Genomic DNA, 16,385 nt, shown 5'->3' on the forward strand with positions numbered 1-16,385 from the left:
TAGGTAATGGGACCTTGCCCCGAGCATGACTTGTGGTCATAGGATTGTCTGCACTAACAAGCCTCCTCCACGAACACACTCCGAGGACAATGCAATGCAAATGTCAAGCGTTGACACTGGCAGAACTACATTGTGAAGGGATATGTACTAAGGCTCACTGCTAAATGCAGGAATACACTTCGCCATTGTAACTTGTTGGAAACACAAACCTATGTAATCCATGTGCATATTATTTTATGAGCTATGTGTGAACTCGGCACGAACTCTAGACCACATATTATTAACCTGTAGAGAGGCTGGACAATATTCCAGGATATGTATAAATAATGCAAATGTTTAGATGTCCAGTATCCCTCGCTCCTCACTCTGACGGGCTGGTACTCATTGCGGGGTGTCGAGAGCCAGATAGCTATCTGTATCAGATCTGTGTTTCTTTGTAACTACGCAGTATTAAAGATCTGTGAATCTTTATAGCCCGTGTTTGGTGTATTTCCTTTTGTGGTACTCCGCCTCGATATTTCCTTGCTTTTACAAAGGTTGATGTGAGTCCTTTCCAGTCTCTACTCCAGCCTAGGGAGATTTGTTAGCAGAGTGGCAGAACCTGGTAGTCAGCAAAGCCACCCACAATGGGCACTAGGGTTAGGCACAGGGATGAGCTTGCCTCTGTCATGGTATAAATGTCTTCACCTTTGGCAGGAGGCTTCGGAAAGGACTGTTCACCAAACAGGGTTGAGGTGAATTCTTGCTTGCATCCAAAAGTGAACCAAAAGAGAGTGGGAGACCCACTCTTTAAAGGTAGAAGATTTAAGGGTTACATTGCCTTGCCTCCTGATGTCATACCAAGAGTGACTTGTTCCACCAGAAGAGGAGGGGACAGAAAGGGAAAGAAAATTCCACAGAAAGGCAACCTGGAGGAACTCTTCCTCAAGCCCTTTTGTGCTCTTTGATTGCCCTAACCCTGCCCCTCCGCCAGCCTGCAGCTTCAAATGCTTTCTGGTGAGCCACCCCTATTGTGAGGCAGACCTTTGATATGGAATTGCCTCTTTGACTGAAGTCAGGTTCTCAAGAGATATCCTGGTGCGGGGACAAGCGGGCGAGGCAGGGAGGAGTTACCCATCCTGCCAGCAAGTCAACAGAGGCAGGCATCCTGCCTTTGGCCTCATTCACTGCAGTGCAGACAATCAGGAGGTCTTGAGTCCACATATCTTCTCATAGCTGATATATATGGATACACAGGGTTGACATTGTTCCAATTTAATGTGGCTTTGCTAATTATGTGAACTATCAGTCACCATACCAAACTTAGGTACAGCTCATTTGCCAAGATTACCCTGACACCAGGCAATAATGTATCATGATTATTAGAGTGGTTTGTATTAGTGGTGCTGAGGTTTATGCGTGCATGCAGGAGCCTTTTGCTTCAGTAGCGACAAAAGGACTTTGAACCTGCTCTGCACCACTGCAGCTCTTTTAAGGGACTGGGTATAGCAGGGCACATGTGGACACTATGCTGTTGACATGGAGGTTTATAAAAGGGGGGGGGGGGTCTGACATGTTTTATAGACTTGCTTAATGAGCCAATTGCATTCTACATTGAAATTTGAATGTGGGTGTACGATGAAATGGATAATTAGCTATATATCTTTTTTTGTCACATTTTCGGCTATGAAAAATGCTTGACCGAGATCCACCAAGATCTGCTTTTGTTGTTGGCAAGCAGTACAAAAATAATTACCTCCTCACTAAAAAGAAATTACCAAATTGTATTGCCTGGAATATTTATTCAATCGAATACATGTACACATGTCCTTATGGGGCATCAAGTGCTATCCAAGTGATGCACTCATCTCGTCCACTGTCAATGACTCCTGTTCCCACCTCACCTGCCACTTCTCCCATCATCCCTTTCTCCTATTCTCATCCTTTCTCTGCACCATTTCCACTTCCTCCTCACCATTTTGTTTCGACCATTCGGTTGGTGTTTCCTGCACCCCTGCTCCTACTACTCTCTCCAGCTCCTCCATTTCCCTCCGTCTTTGTTCTCTTAAAATACCTTGGTCTTTAGTGGCCGTTTATAGCACTATACAAGTAATAAACATAACATTGGTGACTACTAACTGGAGGAATACTTGATCAAATCTTTGATCTATATTGAAAGATCAAACAGTTTAGCAGTTGATGACATCTGTGAGTAACCTGACGGTGTCTTCCTGGCTAAACCTGAGGATCTGTCATCCAGGTGTCCAGGACACTGTCATCGCTATTGGATCCAGTTCCTGGGGGTGGACTGGTGAGGGAGGATCACCTGGATGAGGGGTCCTCGGCTAGTGGGTGTGGGACAAGGATGGGTGAGACGCGGTATCCCCCTTCCTTCAATACCTCTTCCCCATCCTACCACATCGGCCATTCGAAAACACTGCCCCCCCCCCTCTTCCCAACACAAACACTTACGTACAACAGGCTAACCCTAGAGCTGTTTACCAGACATGTCCCAATACAAGAGACAGGCAAAGTCAGGCAATTTACGAGAATCACACACACCTGACGGCCCTTTCCCTTCCCCACAGGGGAAAAAAAAGATGGCGCAAGAGAGCACAGTACGAGGAAGGCAGACCGCACGACGAGACAGCTATCCAGACCTGGCAGTTCAAGAGGAGGAGAAAGGCAGCAAACATCGAGAGGCTGACCAGGAGAGACACAACCTTGCCCTTTTTTACAAAACCCATCGAAACCTCTGCATGAGTAATCGTAAGACCGAGGACAATAGCCCAAGTGTGTTGCAGCATATGTCAACAGTACACATAGCATATCGACTCCGATAAGCTGGAGCGAGGGAGACTCTTGCTACTGTGGTAAAGGCCTTGACTCCAGCTAAGAGTAAAGCCAAGTGGTTCACTGCAGCCGGTGTGTCGAGGGAAGAGCCGATAAGCCAGCCATGGTGAATTAAAAGTGATCGAAGTTTAAAGAACTGTAAAATTGTAAAGGGGAGACCAGTTGCAGAAGGGGTCTGAGAAACTCTGGTCGATCTCCATCTGAGTAAAACTACAGATACCAGAAGGATGTAGGAGAGCTGCCAGTAGGTCAAAGTGGTCATACAGGAGGACAAGCAAGATCCCTGTTCAGTCTAAAGCCTTTGACCTAAGAATTATAAAGAAAGCAAGAGAAGTGAATCCTGTGAACATTGAAAGTAAAGGTGAATGTGACGTTTGCAAGAGTGAACCCGGACGAGGGATGCTGATAAGAAGGGGGCAAAGTCTAAAGTTCTGAAAAACAGTATGTTGACAAAGGTGAACCCAGCCGAGGGATTTCCACTGGAACTGTTTAAAAGGGACATTAAGATTTGTGAACGAAGAAAAAGCCATAGTGAACCCGGTGCAGGAAGGCTGAAAGTAAAAGAAGGGTCAGCGCCTGGACGAGGAGGAACCAGGGGTGAATCAATCACCTGAGAAAAGCCATAGTGAACCCGCAGGAGGGAGGCTGAAAGCAGAGGGGTCTGTGCCCAAAGGAGGGGGACCAAGGGGTGAATCCATCACCCAAGAAATACGTAGAACAGACCTTTGTGTTTGTTGTTTTTCGTAGAAAACCTATCGGGCCCTCAGGACCAGAAAACCACAACCACTGAAGGCCTTGATATCGATAGGAACTGTTTTAGGATCCAAGCCCGGAAGAGGGAGATCCAGGGGGTGAAAACTATCACCCAACACCACAGGGAACAAGGGTTAATGCCGGAAGAGGGGGGCCCAAGGGTGCAGAATCCTCATCCTAGGTAAAACCAGGATGCAAACTTTAATTTTGTGAAGGAACTTTTGTTTAGTTATTGAATACGAGAGAAACGAGACTTTGCCATCGACAGCCCTGATAGCTGTAAGTGTAACTATTGTCTTGTGCTGGGGAAGCTCGAGAGTGTGCTGTGCGTCAAGATTCCGCCTTGCCCTTTGCTCAAAACGTGGAGAAGGAATACTCAGGCTCCACATCCTGACATATTATTTTTGGGACACTTTCTTGAACTATCCCGCACCCTTTTTGTATTAGTTCTAAAGTTTGGCAATAGGTTTCTTATTATAGGCCCTTTTTCTTTGACACTTCACCACTAGGACTGCCTTATTTTCATTTGATGGTCCACGCTTGCTCCCATCTTAGATTTTCGTGTCGATTGGGTGTTTTTCCAACCTGCATACAGTTTAATAAACACCCTTGAACTGTGATCACTTGTGTCTGGCTTTACTGTTGTCACCATGAGTTCCTTACACCTCTGTGTAGGAGACTGCGTCAGACATAGAATAATTGATCTAAAGCAGGAACAAGTCAAACATGTGATCAAGTTGCACACAGAATACCATTGTACAGGCAGGAAGCTAGTCCCACGAACTGTGTGTAATGGTTGAATCCATGTGCATAGAAAATAATTTTCTTTCAAAAACACAAATTATACAATGTCTACGTCTTCAGCATCATCAAATAGTTATTGCACGTAAGAATTGTTTCTCATGACTGCATGCATCTTGCTTTTGTGTCTAAACCATGGAATTTAACATGCTAAATCCTTTGGGTTTCCCTGTCCAGTTGCCTTCTGGGTGCTCTGCTACAGAGGACCTTCCGCCCATGCCTCACATGGCTTGCTGTACCCTCGAGAACCTCTACCTGCTGATGGGCCGGGAATTGGAGGACCTACATGAAGTGCCTTCCGGCAATGTGCTTGGTAGGATGACTCTATACAAATTAATTCTCTGGTATTTTGTTATTTTTAGATACATTTGTGCAACAGTCCAAGGCTCATTGGATGGATTTTGTTGTATTTGACTTGGTAAAATTCTGATTAACTAATAACACAAGATGCTTTCAGATTGAGTTTAGGCATTTTGGGGACTTTATTATTTTAAAATTATTTTTGATGGTACATAATTCTGTTTTTCAGCAGTGTACATCATGATTTTTTTGTATGTCTTCACAAAAAACGTGCTGTGTTACCGGCCGCTTGGTAGTCTTGAATGGCCATTAGGTGTCATATCAGGTGTGTGCAACCCACTGTTGGATAAAGAAGGCAATTGTGCGCCAATTTGCCTCTAGATATCCAGAGCTTATAAGGCTGCAAAGATCAGTGTTCGAAAGGTATCCGCGTAAAATGTAAAATTCTGGCGAGGTTTGCTAGACATGATGTTTTACTTCCAATGTTTCGTATACCTTTCATTTTGGCCTTCTTCAGTGCCCATATCTTATTTTTTACATAATGAGCTGTGGTGTTATTTCATTATAATCTTTTTCCAGATTTGTATTTGATGGCTACTCTTCTCTCTACAGATACTCACACGATAAATTGGTATTTTGGATTAGTGGCTATATATCATGTCTAGTGGCCATCATTAGTCATGTCATGTCATATATCATGTCTAGTGGCCATCATTAGTCTCTTGTTTTGCAAGTAAGGATGACCCTTCACATTTATTTTGTTGTTAGAGGTTTCTGCTCCTCCTTTCGAAAATGCCCACGTTTAGTTGATATATAACATTAACATAGTGTTATTACCCAGTGGCAATGCCATACAGACCCTTTTCTAAGAATGGCTTTTCAATACAGGTAGAATAGGGCGAACACACACTTTACTGATACCTGTTCTACTTTTTAGAGACTTTCAGCTATTTCATTAGTAGGTCTGGTAGGCGAGCCCCTCTTCCTTTCAAGATATATGTTGTAATGCAATGCATTCTGAACTATCACCATAATACTCTCTGGAAAGGCTCCCAAAATGTCCCTTTGTTTGCCATTTTGTTGGGGTTTGTGACTTATTGTGATATTGGTAAATAGATGGCTCCTTTAATACCCATTTCATTCAATGTTGCTCCTTTGTCCGATCTCAGGTCCTTTCCTCCAAATGAATAAGATGTTGTATCAAAAGGGCCTCGATAAGAGCATTTTTGTACAGTATTTTTTCTGAAAAGCTAAGCAGGGATGCATGCACTGCAACGTCTGCCCCCATTGATTAAAGACTGTGACTTGAGAAGCTTTCTACTGCCTCCTTTACTTCCTGAATTTAGTCGGCCCAGGTTTTCTTCAGGGTGCTCCTCTGCTCAGTTACCTCCATGTTGACTTAAACGTGAATGGCCAGCTGGGCCTCGATCCACGCTCCAGAACTGTTTTTGTGTTGGAGGCCGAGCTGGACAGCCTTACTCCGTGCTGGTCTAACATGGGGAGGAGAGCTGGTTCAACCACATTTATTCACTTGAACACTGATCTTTCCTTTTGCATACATTTTTCCTTTTTAAACTTCTTTTGTACAAGACATAGGGCAGGCATTAGTTTTTGTTAGCATAGGCCATTTTGATTTGACAGACTCCACTAGGACTGCATTATTTATTATTTGATGGCCGAGACTACTACCATTTTAGCTATAGGGCGGACTAGGAGTTTCTACAATCCCAACCATTTCAATAAAGGTTTTGCAAATTGTACCCACTCTGTCAGTGTCATACTTGTGATACCATGCCTCCCCTACAGGCCCCAGAGGTAAAACTACATTGGCATACATTTTTATTGGTAATATCAGCTAGCAGTGTTAGAGACCCCTCATAATTTGAGGCTATGTACATGTCAAAATAACTCAGCTTGACTAAAAGGGATTTAGCTGTGGTATGTTCAGAAGCAAACGTATGGCGAATTTGCATTGTCAAAAGTTCAAATGAAAAACATGAGGCTCATTCTGTCCCATGTCAACTGAAGACCTCAGGGATTCTATGGATGAGGACAGAAGTGTACTTTGTAAAACACTTCACATTACATTACGTCATAATTCACGTTTGTCCATTGGTATCTCCCACGCTATCCTTGTAAAATGATAGGGCCGGAAAAAGGGTTATTATTTATAAAGGTCTCCTTAAGCATAACTTAGACTGGCACTAACCGGTTTTTACCTTTAAGTGTATTAAGTGTATAAAGCACATGTTAATTCAGCTGCTTCGGCAAACATTTTTGGCAGAGGGTGCTGTGCGTCGATGGCGTCGACTCGATTTCTCTCGAGGGCCTATGTCTTGAGGATGATGTCTTTAAAGACATATATAGCACGCACAGCGGCCGTTGGCTTTAGTTCTGGTTTTCTGTGATAGCTTTAGCTTCGAGAAATGCAGTGTGCTTCTTCCTTTTGTGACAACTTTGTTATTTTGAAAGACAAGTTGGGAAAATGTCTTGTTAGTCGACACCAACAACCCCGAAGACTGGGTTCAAAAAGTGTTGTGATTGTGGGTCAAAAATGTCATTGACCGATCCTCATGGCAGATGGTTGTGGTACCTCTGGGTAGACCATAACACCTCGGACTGCTCCAAGTGGCAGTCTATGACAGGAAAGGCCTTGAAGGGACGAAGGGGGAAATTGAACGAAGGTCGAATCCCTAAATCTCCTACCCCGGCCAAGAAGCCTTCGACAGACGAGTCGAGAGGCGATTCTCCTCGGAGGAAGGAGGTTAGGCGCTTGCGATCGAGGAGTGGCTCCCACCATTCCTCATCGTCCTCGACGAGATCTAAGAGAAGGCACCATGGGTCTCCTGCTTCCACTTCATCGTCAGATGCTTGACTTCATCGTCAGATGCTTCCCCTCAGATGGTATCTTACCCAAGTAAAAAATCCACTATGGCAGAGTGGGAGGCCTTCAGAGCAGAGATGCTGAAAATATTTGAAAAACAGAAACCTCCATGCCATGCTCCTACTGCGCCTTCCAAAGAAGCCAGGAAGGAAAGGGCTCAGCCTAAATCCTGTGTGCCTTCGAGCCCGGGACGAAGGCCCGATTCACATCGGGAGCCGTCGAAGCCTCGATCCGATGACGTAACATCAAAGCATCACTCGAGCTGAAAGCATAAGTTGAGGTAGTCGACGCCTTCGGCAGCACCTTCGACCCCAGCCCACCCCTCTTGCACACGCCATTATTGCCAGCTGCGCCATCGACGCTTAGCACCACATTAAAGCCTATGGCGCCAATGAAAAAAGTGTTGACTGCTCCTCCAGCGTCAAATCCATTCTTTTTAAAACCTCTCAGACCTGGGAAGACCCATGTTCCTTTACAGAGAAAAGACTATTTTAAGTCTCTTACTTCTATATATGAGGAGAATTAACACTCATATGACGAGGCCTTATAGCAGAGGAGTCCGAGTTGAGACACCTCTATGACAACCTAAAGACAGCAAGTAGGGATGACGACACCTCACCTGAGTTGGAGTTTGGGAGACCAGAGGCTGGGAAGCATGCTGATGCGTCCTACAGACAACTACTACAGACAACTCATGTTCAAGGTAGTGGACTACATGGGGTGGAATAGGCCTCCATTGCCATTCAAACAGAATGATCTAATGGACATCGTAGCTATGGGCCCTCAGTCAGATCCTATATTACCGTTTCATATTGCCTTGCGGCGAATTGGGAAATACTGAAAACAAATCCGACTGTAAATAAAAACTTGACCAAGAAGTACCACCTTTCCAAAATCGGAACTTTACAATGCGGTTTTCTTCGCAGAGCGACTAGGCTTAGGCCAAGATAAATCAGTAGGAGGCACTATATGATTTCCTGTTTAACAAACCCTTCTTTTGGCCTAAGCCAAGTGCTTAACTACTATTAGTAACTTTACGAGTAACTCCACATCTCAATGTCCATACACCCTGAATCACAATCATCAGAGATATCAATCACCATAAGGTCTGTAACAGAAATGTCTTTCAACACAAATTCATTGGTCATTCCTTGTCCAGTGACCCTGACTACCTGTATATCACCCCACACCAGAAAAAATTGGCCTTAGCTCAGGGTCCACAAGACACCAGTGGTCTGGATACTTCCCTACACACCCTTGGCTTGAAGGCGTCCACCGCAACTCTTCAGGGTTATGAGCTCCCTGACATTTTGGATGAGGGTCCCACTTTTGAGCATAACATGCCATTCAACACAGCCATTGCGGACCCTTTAGCCTCCTTATGGCAGCACCTCTGTGCTATTCCCCCTGTGAATGCCAATTTTACAGGGAAGTATGGGCCAGCAAGAGGAGACCCTTCTTTCTTCACCACACAGCCTTCCCCCGGAAGGGTTTGTTATACAGGCTGCCACTATTTCCACCAGACCTACGGCGTCCACTTCCAATCTGCCTATGGACAGAGAAGGAAAGAAATCTGATGCATTGATCAGAAAGGTGTTCACCTCTGACAGCATGGAGCTCTCAAAGCAACTAACACAACCTGTGGATTTGCCAAGCACACCTTTGGCTTATGGAAGGATGTAGAACATGCTACTGAATGCGACCCTGAGAGTGCCATGTGGGACAGATTTTTACAGCTGGTGGAGGACGGGAAGGAGGTAGCCAAGCAGTCATTGCAGAAAGGCCTGGACGTAGTGGACAGCGTTGGCAGAGCAATGAGTTCAGCTGTATGGATGAGATGCCAAGCCTATCTAAAAACGTCTGGCTTCTCTCCAAATGTTCAGAACAGGCTGCTGAACATGCCCTTTGAAGGTGACATGCTTTTTGGTCACAAAGCAGACGAATCCTTAGAGAAATTTAAGGAATCCAAGTTGGCTGTGATGAAGTATTTTTTAAAATCTGTAAACAAAATAGTTCTAAGGTCAAGATTAGTAAATTACAAGTTTAAGGAAGGCATGGTATCAAACAGTAGGACAGACACAAGTGACCACAGTTCACAGGTGTTTATTGAACTTCAATTTGATTTGAAAAACTCCTATCTAATCCTAAATCTCAAAATGAGAATAAGCTACAATAAACCTATTGCCAATCCTTACTTCATAATACAAATGGTGTGGGAAACAATGTTCTACAAATGAAACGTGTTCAAGAAACGATATGTCAGGATAGTTGAGCCGTTGGCTTCCCTTCCCCACATTTTCAGCATAGGACCAAGCGGCACACTCGAGTTTAGCACATACTCTGGCTTTTCTAGCACAAGGATGCAGTTCAAAATCTCAGTATCAGGACTTTCTGTGCAAAGTCTCTTTGCCATTCAAAGTCTCTGATTTCAGAGGGCCTGATGCGACAAACAGACATTCAAAGTTCCTTTCTCCTCAGGATTCTCACATGCGCAACTTCTCTGGTGTTTCACTTTTCACCCCAGTTCCCCCCTGCCGGGCCAGACACATTTTAACACAAAACCTTCAATTGGGATTCCTCACGCCGGGCTTGAATCTCACTTTCCAAACTTTCTTCACTGTATCAAAATCAAAGACTCTGGATTGTGTGCAGGATTTTGCTTGACCCGTCGCAGGACCATTTGATTAGCAAATCTTTATTCTCTTCTTAATGCAACCCTTTAACTTTCACTTCTGGCCCTTTTTAGCTGGATACCTTACAGAGCCCCTTGGATTGAGCACCCACGTGGTGCTGGATCGCTCTGTCAAAGGCATTGTATTTTGCTTTTCAAAGTTCAAACACTCATCAGCAGTTCAGCTTTACCTGCTTCCTTTATCACACACGTTTTAACAATGTTCAATCCAGCTCTCACCATACAATATTGCTGCTTGCAACCTTGCCTTCAACACAGACCGGTCTTGTATCAGTCTCCCCACCTCCTCGGCTGTGTTGAATTTACAGACACTGCTTTGTTCTTGGAGCCAAGGAGGGTACCACGGCGGCAGCTGCTTCTCCCCGCCTTGATTACTGATGCCATAGGGCCCCCGGGTATCTCTGACACACAGTACAGGATTCTTCAGCCTGGTTTCCTGGCCTTATGCTTTCTGATCTCGAGAGGCTCTTGAAAATAACGGTTCCATGTCAGAAAGGTCAAGGGAACTTCCCTCCTTGCGATCCCCTCCTGTTTTGCCATCTTTTCTTGTTCAGCTGCTGTCTTGAAACTGCTGTTTCCTCATGTGCTTAGCCTCTCTGTGTGCTTTCGTGCTCTGCCATTTATCTGTGTGGGGAAGCTTAATGGAAGTCTGGTGTGAGTGATGGTCAGTAATTGCCTGCCCTCGCCTGACCATTGCATTGGGACATGTCGGGTATCTCTGTTTTCTACCAGAGCAGGCTGTCTGCGTGAAAGTGTTTGTGCAGGAAAAGGGGGAGGAGGGGTAGAGTTCCTACATATTCTATCTGATAGGATGGGTAAAGGTGTTACAGGAAAGAGAGGAATACCGCGCCTTGCCATCCGGTGTCCCACTCCCAGAGGAACCCTCATCCAGGCGATCCTCCCTCACTGGTCCACCCCCAGGGTCTGGATCCCAAGGCGATGGGCGTGCCCTGGCCACCTGAGAGATCGATCCGCTGGGACTAGTGGGTGAGTCACCTTCTGTTTTCTCACACTAGTTAGAACTGATTTTGTTGCTTGGGACTCCAAGTCCCATAATCCTAATAGTACTGTGACAGAGAAGAGCGCTGAATAGCACTGCAGGTCTGAAAATAAGACAATTAGGCTTAATAGCCCACACTGGAGGGAGGCTGGGAGGCTTAAAAAGCTTCCTCAGGTGCAGGCAAGTCGAAGCAGTTGTTGTTGAACTAGTAGCAGTAGTAGCAGCAGAAGTAAATGCTGAGGCAGGAGGAGGTGGCAGAAGAAAGCCAGTTGCTGGCGAAATCCACAGAAGTGGTAGGAAAGAATGGACGTCGGGATTTACCATCCACTTATTCCAGTTTTCAATCCTGAGTTGGTCCTTTTCCCCCAAAGTCTGGATTGCATAGCTTACGCAGCGGGAAGTCTGAAAGCTTTCCCCCGTGTGAAACTGATTGCTGCGCTTTTGCAACGAGACGCCTACAGGGGGCTGTGTCTGGAGGCTGGTGTGCTCCAGGGGGCTGTGGTGAGCCAAACTCCATGCCTGTGGGGTGGAACCGAAGGCAGATTGTAGAGAGGGGCATGCCTGGGCAAGAAAACACCTGTGGTAGAAGCCTTGCAGCCTGTGATAGAGTTTGAGGAGCCAGTGAGAGTTGCTGTGCGTTCCCAAGCCATCAGGCAGTGCAGGCGGCCAACTGTAACCAGTTGCTTTTCACTTGCGAAGGAGTGACATTGAACAAAGCTGACCAGAGCGTGTCAGACAATGGAGTGCAACAAATGTAGCACTCAAATATAAGCGATTACGCTGTGGAAGGACATTTTAAACCTTATATGTTCTTAAAACAGCTTTAACACCGTTAATAATGGTTGTGTGCACTTACGAGACTTTAACACAAAAACCAAGCCTCAGTGAAGAACTGACCAGATTGTATCTTGTAAAACCCAGATATTAAACCTCTATAAAAACGAACAAGCATTACTTTAAGCCAAGAGGCGAACAAGCATTGCCCTCAGCCAAAAGAGTCTGAATAATGGTTCCTTTGAGAATAACCATTACTACCAGAGGAAATGGGGATGATGAGGTGGAGCTTGTACATGAATGACTATGGTGTAGAAGAACCAGCTATTAGTGAGGAACTCACATGGTCAAAGCCAGTAGAGGCTGAATTGAAAGTGCTTGGTTGGTGGCTTAACAAACGACAAGACTGATTAAAAGGGGCCCCTAGAAGGAAGGTGGTGTTAAAAAGGAGACGGAGGCCTTGTTTGTCCAGCAGAGCTGAAAGGGCATTGATGAACATCTTGTGTTTGCTATAACGTTTTACAGAAATGTTAAAAGCTATTTGAAGCAAAAGAAGTTGTGTTTAAAGGCAGAGATGTGAACACTGTATGGTATACACTTGAAGTAGTTAGGTCTGGCAGGAGAATGGACCAAACAGAAGCAGAGAGAGAAGACTGGGAATGGATCAGCCCGGTGAAAGCTGAAGCTGTTGTTTCATGGTGCCAAGCAAAAAGCATTGTGAGGGGAGAAGTGGGAGCTGTTGTGTTTAATGGTGCCAAGAGGAAAGCACTGTGGGGAGAATTCTGTGTTTCACGGTGCTAAGAGAAAGTAAAACACTCTGAAGAGAGTCATAGAGGAAGCTGATGTGTTTCATGGTGCAAAGCAGGATGCACTGTGATATTTTATAAGTCAAGTTACTGTAAGAGAAGCAGTATATTATTTTATTTAAAGAACGTCTTGAACTATATAACCTGAAGAAGGATCTTCTCTGGGTTGAACTGTGCTGGTGTGTTTCATGGTGCCAATGAGGAAGCCCTGTGATATGTTCTAAGTCAAGAGCTTGTGTTATGTGACACTGCAAGAGAAGCAGTATATTTTATTGTTTAACAAACTTCTTGAACTATATTTCCTGGAGGAGAAGAATCCTCTCTGGGTTTAACTATGAAGTGTTGGACGTTTCATTTAATACAAACATACTTTATCAGGAACTGTGATGGAACTCTGGTTCAACCTTGGATTTCCTTTTTGTTTTGTGTTTGACCTGGTTTTGACTTAAAACCCGGGGAAGGAGAATTCACTCAGGTTATGAACATCAAATTCAAAGGTGTTACACATAAAGAGTTTAACTTGGAAATTGCCATATACTTTCTCGTTTATGTTATTGTATAAGCGTGAGGGTCAGAAATGTTATGTTAGTGTTTTTCCTTAGTTCATTTAGGCAGGGAACTCCCTGTTAGAGTAGGACAGGAGAGGTGTTGGATTTATAATTTCGGTTTCATAAAATGGCATTGTTTAAATAAAACCTCAAAGATGTGTCCACCTCACATTTCTGACCCCTCACAGGAACCTTTGGACAATAAACCTAATTATCTTAGAAGAGGACAGTGTCGATAAGTAACTTAGTCTACTTCTCTGGCTTGGGCAGCAGGGGTGGGCACCATCTCATGTAGGATCCTCTACTGGAATACTAGTGAATGTTCAAGCACAAATGTATCACCGTTTGAGTATTACTCTTCGACAATCCATCGCCGAACAGCCTTTGAAATGTTGTTGCATCACATCTCTGGCTTCCTTCCTTGCTTCACCTGGGTTGCCACTCAAGGCACATTGTCCAAGCTGCCCTCAAGTCTGATTCTATTTCAGACTAAGGACCAACTAACTAAACAATTACAAATTGAACAGCAATATATAAGAGCAACCACAGAGGGTTGTCTAGAAAAGAATGAACTCTGAGATTACAAGGGCATACCCTAAGAAGGAGTTAATTGCATCAAATCAAATTTCCCTTATATCTAAAGGTATGACTAGCCAGAACAATGAAAATTGACACATGTACCCACATGAATCACATGACTAACCTCATCCCCCTTATTTTCCATTTCTTTCCCCCTAAAGAACCACTAATCTTGTCCACTTAGCATCTAACTCTGACATAGAGATTGATTTGTTTTTGTCTTAACCAATACTTGAATATGCAATATACAGCTGAGAGGAAATGGAGGACTTCCTGTTCATCCTCTGACAAACTGGCCTGTCGCCTGCTACAAAGGCAATACCGACTCTCTGTCCTCAGCAGGAAGAGAGTCCACATTCAAGCTTGTGTCTCTGCGGCATCTAACAACTCGGCCAAACTCTTTAAAATCTGCAAGGAGCTGGCCAACCCTGCTGCAGTCTCTACCCCTCCTGTTGCCTCCTAGGCTCTTTGCAATGCCCTTGCCTCTCACTTAATTTCAAAAACCCAGGACATCCTGTCCACCCTCTCCACCCACACCCCTCCTCTCCATCTTTGCTTGCTGACCCTCCTTTAGCCACCCTTCCACCATCCTTCTCGTCCTTTCCTCACCCCTGACAAGGTCGCTAGACAAGTACGATCTATGAAAGCCTCGCCAAAACAGGTTCATCCCAGTTCCTCTAAAACCATCAAGGACCACATTGACACCCTCGCTCCGGCCCTTGCTGATTTTTTCAACCACTCCTTTGCCTCGGGATCCTTCCCCCTTCCCTCTGAAGCACTCCTTTGTGCATCCTCTTCTCAAGAAACCCACAGCTGATCCTTTTTGTCCAGCTAACTATCGCCCAATTTCCATTACTCCCTTTGTTGGCAAACTCCTGGAAAAGTTGGCCATCTCTCAGCTTAACCTTCATTCCAATTCTGTTGGCTGCCTCCATGACCACCAGTCTGGCTTCAGAGCTGCCAGAAGCATGGAAACTGCTCTCCTGAACATCCGTGAAGATCTGCTCTCCAACCTTGACTCTAACATTCCCTCTGCCCTCATCCTCCTCGATCTCTCTTCTGCCTTTGACATGGTCAACCATACCATCCTGCTCAACCAGCTCTGTGAAAACCTGGGCATCACTGATCAGGCTCTGGCCTGGCTGACCTCTTTCCTCTCAGATCGACCCTCCCAGATCCAACTTGGGTCCTTCGTTTCATCTATCTTCCTCTCTACCTGTGGTGTTCCTCAGGGGTCTAACCTCCCGCCCTGGCTTTTCAACCAATACCTGGCAACTCTCGCCCACTGTATTGCCATTTTCTGCTCAAATGTCTAGTGCTACGCTGACGACACAACTCATTTTCGGGCTGCTCTCTGCCACCTCCTCTCTGATTGCCTAACTGCCATTCAAGATTGGTGTTCCGCCAATGATCTTTGTCGGAATGCCAGCAAGACGGCGATCCTCCTCATCGGCACATCTTCACCATCCTTTCCCCTCACTCTCTGGCCGGCCTCCCTTGGCCCTCCTCCTTACCCCCACCTGCGAGGCTAAGAACCTCGGGGTCATCTTTGACTCCACCCTTTCCTTCTCCGCCCAGACCTCTGAGGTCTCTCAAAAGTCAAATTTCCGACTGCACCTCCTCAGAGGTACTCTGCCTTTCCTCTCCTTCCCCCAGAAGCTCATGGTATCCCAAGCTCTGGTTCTCTCTAGCTTGGACTATTGTAACAGCCTCTTTCTAATTCTACCTGCCTCTACTCTCCGCCCTCTGCAACTAATCCAGAACAGGACTGCAAGACTTGTCCTTGGCCTCAAGCCCTGGGATCGTATCTCTCCAGCTCTGAAATCTCTCCACTGGCTCCCAGTGGATGCAAGGATTAAATTCAAAACCCTCTGCATTGTCTACAAGGCTTTCTGGGGCCTGGGTCCAAAATACCTTCAGCTAACCCTCTGCAAATACCTCCCCTCTCAAGCTCTTCGCTCCTCTACCTCCAACTCCCGCAGGGTCAGTCGTTTTTCAAAGAAACGAGCTGGGTGTAGATTTCTCTCTTCGGCTGGGCCCTCCCTCTGGAACAGCCTCCCTGCCACTCTAAAACTTGAGAAGAACCATCTCCGGTTCTGGCAGCACCTCAAGACCTTCCTGTTTTCTTCTGCCTTCGCTCCCCCTCTCCCCTGCTGATCGGTTCTCTCTTGGCACTGTGCACCTGGCCACCCTCTGTCCTTCGGGCCCCAGGTACCTGGCCACCTTGCCACCCTCCCGCACTGCCTCTGGGCCACCCCTTGCACTGGGGTCTGTATCTGTACCCATACAGCCCCCCCTTTTCTTCCTGCACTTATCAGACCTACCCTGTCTGCTGCCTTAAACCTAGCACTTGCAAATTGATGGCTGCATTACCACTGTTTGTTGCTTTTATTATTTATTTATTGTTATCTGTTTC

At 45.5% G+C, this 16,385-nt stretch overlaps 1 protein-coding gene across 3 annotated transcripts in view; it reads left to right on the forward strand.

Annotated features, from left to right (window-relative positions):
- Nucleotides 1-16,385, forward strand: part of EFL1 (elongation factor like GTPase 1) — a 904,242-nt gene that overhangs the window by 403,297 nt on the left and 484,560 nt on the right. For all 3 annotated transcript variants that reach the window (XM_069625004.1, XM_069625006.1, XM_069625005.1), the window contains one exon: nt 4,564-4,699. In XM_069625004.1, coding sequence (XP_069481105.1) covers nt 4,564-4,699 — 136 coding nt within the window. The remainder of the gene's footprint in view (nt 1-4,563; nt 4,700-16,385) is intronic.

The sequence above is a fragment of the Ambystoma mexicanum genome, chromosome 11 (genome assembly GCF_040938575.1).
Source record: "Ambystoma mexicanum isolate Mex_15411 chromosome 11, UKY_AmexF1_1, whole genome shotgun sequence".
In the NCBI taxonomy this organism is placed as follows: Eukaryota; Metazoa; Chordata; class Amphibia; order Caudata; family Ambystomatidae; genus Ambystoma; species Ambystoma mexicanum.